Genomic DNA, 5,106 nt, shown 5'->3' on the forward strand with positions numbered 1-5,106 from the left:
GCTGTGTGCTTTTCTGTGCCCGCAACACACCATCACTCCAAGAACCCTCCTCCTTCCGTTAGGATCTTGTTCCTGGGGCTCCCTTGCCCTCCCCACCTCAAAAAAAGAAACTGGGACAGTCACAGCAGGGTCTCGAGTCCAAGTCCCTGGTATTTATTTTAACAGCCTGGCAGCCAGGCAGCAGCAGCAGTACAGGGTTCCCGGCTGACCAGCACAGGCCTGGAGCGACAGCTTCTGTCTGCTCTGCCCAGGTCAGTGCCAACTTAGACCCCTGCTCCCTGGCCGCAGAAGGACAGCAGCCTCAGAGCAGCCAACCCCCCTCCCGTATTTTGCTGACCAGCTCCAGGAAAGGAGGTCTTGTTTTCGAGGTGTGCTTGGGCCCAGAGATTGGCCCTTCCACCAGACGTTCTTCTCCTCGCAGTGGTCCTCTGGGGTTTTCACTTCTTTCCTTCCACAAGCACTCTCCCGCTTCTGGGTCCCAGGCGGGGTGTTAGCACAGCAGGGGCCTGGACCACAGGCCCTGGACATCGGGGAGGCTCGCATCCGGCACCAGGTGGCGACACAGGGCAGGGCTGTCTGCACGGGCGGAGAGCTGCGCGCACAGGGTGGCGAGGCGGCAGGGCGCGCCGCAGGGCTCCGAGGGCGGGTGGCCCTTATGGTAGAGAAACCAGAAGGTCTGGAAGAGCTGTGTGTCCCTCCGCATGCGGTACACCAGGTCGTGCCAGGCGGTGGGCAGCGCATTGGGCAGCCCGTAGGTTTCCCGAGCCCGATAGAGGAGGTGCCAGTGCGGCGTGGCTCCAGGCTCATTGGCCTCGGTCAGATTCAGGATGTAGGTCTCGTGGTCCAGGACCACGTGAGAACTCCCGGAGTAGTTGCCGTCTATTTGGTAGACGCGGTACCCTGCGAGGAGGGAGGGCTGACTGGACACGGAGACGGCAAGGCCACTCCAGCAGGGAGGCGCAGCCTGTCCCCCGGGGGGCCCTGGCTCCAGCTCGCCTTCCTCTCTCCCAACCACCTCTTTCATCCCAACAGTTTGCTTCCGCCTCACTCACCAGGATTAAGGCCGATGTAGGTGGTGGCACTGGGCGCCAGGAAGGCTACAGACAGCGGCCGGCTGAGGGTCTCTTCGTCATAGAAGACCTCAAACTCATCCACGTGGGTGTGACCGAAGAACTGACCAGCCAAGGTGTTCTCATACCTGGCCAGAAGACACAAATCACATTCAGAAGATTCTAGTGAGGGGGAGAAGAGGATCTGACAGGAGAGGGTGCTTTCTTTGTCCATCCAGTTCAAGGATGTAGCCTCCCCACCCCATGGGGCAGTGGGGGATGGTGAGATGCCCGAGGGAATTTCTGACCTTTAGACTCTTGAAAACCACTCCTGCCTGTAACACACCTCCCTCCTACCTCTCCACAATTCTGTAATAATTCCAGCTCCAGCTCTTCAGGCAGTGCCCTGGGGGAATGTGGCCAATTATGTGCACCTGTGGGGAGGGTTAAGGAAGGTTTTCAGGAGAAGAGGGGTCCAGGCAGCTCTAGCTAGGATAGCAGGTGTTCATGTCTCCAACAAGGGCTGGCATTCCTGGCCAGAGAGAGGGGGAGCAAGTGAAAGGACTTTCTAAGGGTGACAGCTGAGCTGAATCCCCAGGGAACACTGTTGTTGTGAGTGCCAGAAAAACAGAGCTTCTCTGCCTGCTAGTCCTCCAGCACCAGACAGGAGTCTGCTTGGGAAGGGCCTGCTCTTCCCTCCCATCCCCCGGCACCTGCCCACCTGCTGGGTTCCCACCACCCTCTCACTTTGTCTCCCCGGTCCTCAGCGGCCTGAAGCTCCCCCACCAGCCACTGGAGCTGTCCAGCAGGATCTGTGGAGTTGATCAAGAGCCAGAAGTTCTCACGGGAACAAAAATTCATGTTGAGAGAGATGAGGCGGAGGCCAGGGCGTGGGGAAAGGGCATAGAACCCTCCAATTCTGAAACAAAGTGAATACGGGTCAGCATGCATTCATATGGCCCTATGTGCCTAGTCCTGTGCAGGAACTTGGGTGAAGGAAAGAGGCACCCAGGATGATCCCTACTCTCATGCTCACATTCTGGCTGAAGGTCAGACAGCACTGACTAGAGGGCCTGTGAGACCGGAGAGTGGCTCAGAGGACTAGAGGCTCTAGGAGCTCAGAGGAGACAGAAAGTGGCCTAGAACAGGAAGCCAAGGTCGTCCAGAGAGAAGAGGGCCTGGACCTACCTAGGTGAGCTGGAAAAATTGGGATTTAAAGGGGGAAGGCATCTTAGAGAGGGCCAACATGAGCAAACACATAGACTGCCATGCAGAAGGGGAGCTGCTAGCCCTGTGAAGGAGGGTGCCTGGAGATAAGGGTGGAAATGGAAAGTGGGGTCAGACTGGGAGAGGAGTGAAGCGAGCTGAGGGCTCAGGCAGAGCACTCATGCATAATGCCAGTTCCCCACTCCCTTCGCTTTCATGCATCTTTCTCCTCCCTCCCTGGGTTTCCGTGGGTCTCAAATACCTGAGGGTGTAAAGGGCTTCAGCCGGCAGCCAGGGCTCCCACGCCTTGGCCATTGCCTCATAGAGCCATTGGGAAGACTGGTTGCCCTTTATGAAGGGGGGAGGGAAGCCGTTGACGGGTGTGCTCTCGTGGTTGCCCACAGCAGGGTACACTGGCACAGGCCCCAGGAACTTCTTCACAAGGGCTGTGATGGTGGTCAGCGCCCGCAGCTGGTCCTGACGAGACTGCTGCCAGACGTTGTGAGCAGGGATGTCGCCTGTCCAGTACACCATATCAAAAGGGCCGGCGGGGCCCAGCCCAGCCAACAGGCTCTCCAGGGTTCGCAGGGGCAGGTCACACTTGCTGTACTCGCCCCAGTACCCAGCACCGGGCTGGGAGGCAGGCGGTTGGCCAGAATCCTGGCGGCAACACAGTGGGTTCTCACAGTTGGGGTCTGTGCCCTCCAGGTAGTCGTGATCCCAGTGCAGGTCAGTGAGGAAGAGGACGCGGCTGACAGGGGTCCCTGGGGCTGGGGGCTTGGGTGGCTGGGGGGGCGGCTTTGGCACGGCCGGCAGAGAGATGTTCCAAGAGGAGAAGATGTCCCAGTGCCCGCAGGAAGAGCCCAGCAGCAGACCACAGGCCTCCGATGGGCTCAGCACTGAGCGTGTCCACACCTCCACCATGTCGTCCTCGAAGAGATGGACAGCTGACTGGCACACGGCAGGCGGCGCGATCTTCAGCAGTATGCACAGCTTGATGGCCACGGAGCCCACCCAGGCCACACTGCCCTGAGTCTGCCATGGGAAAACCAGTGGTGAGGAGTGAGAGACAGAGTTGAGGGAACAGGCCAACCCTGGATATGAAAGACCCTTTGGGCTTCCATACCCACAGTGGGGCTGGAACAGACTCCACCATGGTGAAGAGATAGCAGTTCACACCTGTCTCCCACAGACATTGCCCTGTGACTCAAGCAGCACCAGGCCAGCACTTCCTTTTAAGCTCAGTGGCAGTTCAGGCCTTTGCTTGCCCGGCTGACTTTCTCAGACACTGTCTGCTGAGGGCCCTGAAATTTGGACTGGACAGAATGACAGCCTGACTAGGATTTGGGGACACACGTGAGGATAGGACCTTGATTTCCCAAGGAAAACTCCCCTCCTCCCCCCCACCAACCAGCGCTCATCATAACCCTATGAGGGACAGTCAAGGCAGCCCAGACCCAACCAGTCCCACATCTCTGGATACTCCTTTATTCAGGTTCCCTTTTGGGTAATAGCTAGCCCTAGGCATGGTGGTGCTAGGTGTAAGGTGGAAGGGATTCAGTCAGGCACACCAAACTGGGAGGCCCGCCCTCACCAGCTGCTGGCCCTCCTACAAGTGACTTCAGCTCTGGGGCCTCTATTCATTTGTAAAGCAGAGAGAACAGTAATGAAACCACCTAGCAGGCTACATTTAACCTGTATAAAAGGGCTAGCACAGTGCCCAGCATTAAACTTGCACTATTTCCTTACTTCACAAGGTCACAGTGGAGGTGGAGGTGGTGGTGTGCAGCCAAAGCGTAAATTCAGCAAAGTCTTGTGGAAGACAGCCTCTCCGTCAGGGATGCTCTTGGAAACCCCAGAGCACCGGCCTTAGCCCCAGCCCCTACGCCCAGCTACGCCTGCCTTTCTGGCCTGTCTCCCAGCAGCCCCTGTAGCGCTCACCCTCAGCCCGAAGTCGATGGCGGTGAACAGTCCTTTGCAGGTTGGGCAGGTGAGGTTCCACCAGCCAAAGGCCTCCCGGAGCTGGGGCGCTATGCGAATGAACTTGGCGGGATGGCCTTGGGCAGGAAGAGGGTGGGCCTTCACAGGGGACCAGAGGACCAGGGAGTCGGGCAGCGCCAGCGCCAGCGCCAAGGCCAACCACAGGAAACTCAGGCAGGGGGCCCCCAAGGACCTGTCCGATGCCCGCTCCCGGCCCGACCTGGGGCGGCCCTGGCCGGGAGACACTCCAGGGCGGGGCATCGCCCGGCTTCTTAAACCAGGCTGGTTCGCCTGCCCGGCCCCGGCTGGTGTAGGCCCCAGTAGGCTCTCGGGATCCCAGGCGGTGCCAGGGACACCGATTACCCGCCCCGCGCAGTCGGCTGACTGCTCGGAGAAAAGCCACAAAGCAGCTCCACCCCTTCCTCTTTCTGGGTTCCGCAGCAGCTGATCGCGGTGGCTGGAAGCCAGGGCGCAGCTAGGGAGGCGGAGTAGACGCGGAGTGGGCGGGGCGCGCCTGGGACCTGCCCAGGCTCCCGCCTGCGATCCCACCCCGGCCCGGACGGCGGGGGGAGGCCGCTGTCGCCGCCCAGCCCCTGAAGGAGCCCATCTAGTGTGGATGCTGAGAGGCTCCTCCGAGGCCCCTTAGGCAACTCCTCTCACTCAAATTCCTGGAATAGCTAACTGCCAGGCCCACCGGGCTTTAAACTCGAAGCGGAGAGGGCAAGAGCTGGTGTTGGTGGCGGGGAGCACAGTGAGGCAGGGATGCTTACACTGTCTGTTACCCCTCTGCCCAGAAGGTGCCAATCCTCAGTTTCCTGTGTTCTGCCACTAGTCCCTGCACCCGTGAGTCGCCCTGTTTTTAGTCGCCCTA

At 59.7% G+C, this 5,106-nt stretch overlaps 1 protein-coding gene across 1 annotated transcript; it reads right to left on the reverse strand.

The window, feature by feature from the left end:
- Positions 1–132: 132 nt before the first annotated feature.
- Positions 133–4,676, reverse strand: SMPD1 (sphingomyelin phosphodiesterase 1). Its single transcript, XM_061148475.1, has 6 exons — positions 4,197–4,676; positions 2,518–3,290; positions 1,797–1,968; positions 1,407–1,483; positions 1,053–1,198; positions 133–900 (listed from the first exon to the last, which is right to left on the reverse strand). The coding sequence occupies exons 1-6, from the start codon at positions 4,494–4,496 to the stop codon at positions 491–493; spliced, it is 1,878 nt and encodes a 625-aa protein (XP_061004458.1). The 5' UTR covers positions 4,497–4,676; the 3' UTR covers positions 133–490.
- Between the last annotated feature and the right edge of the window lie 430 nt (positions 4,677–5,106).

This window comes from Dama dama, chromosome 1 (genome assembly GCF_033118175.1).
Source record: "Dama dama isolate Ldn47 chromosome 1, ASM3311817v1, whole genome shotgun sequence".
Taxonomy (NCBI): Eukaryota; Metazoa; Chordata; class Mammalia; order Artiodactyla; family Cervidae; genus Dama; species Dama dama.

Coding starts and splice junctions, on each gene's coding strand:
- SMPD1 (XM_061148475.1), bottom strand. CDS start 4,496: ATGCCCCGCCCTGGAGTGTCTCCCGGCCAGGGCCGCCCCAGGTCGGGC. Junction 1,969..2,517: donor GAAGCCCTTTACACCCTCAG/GTATTTGAGACC, acceptor ACTTTGTTTCAG/AATTGGAGGGTTCTATGCCC. Junction 1,484..1,796: donor CTGAGGACCGGGGAGACAAA/GTGAGAGGGTGG, acceptor CCCTCCCCACAG/GTGCACATAATTGGCCACAT.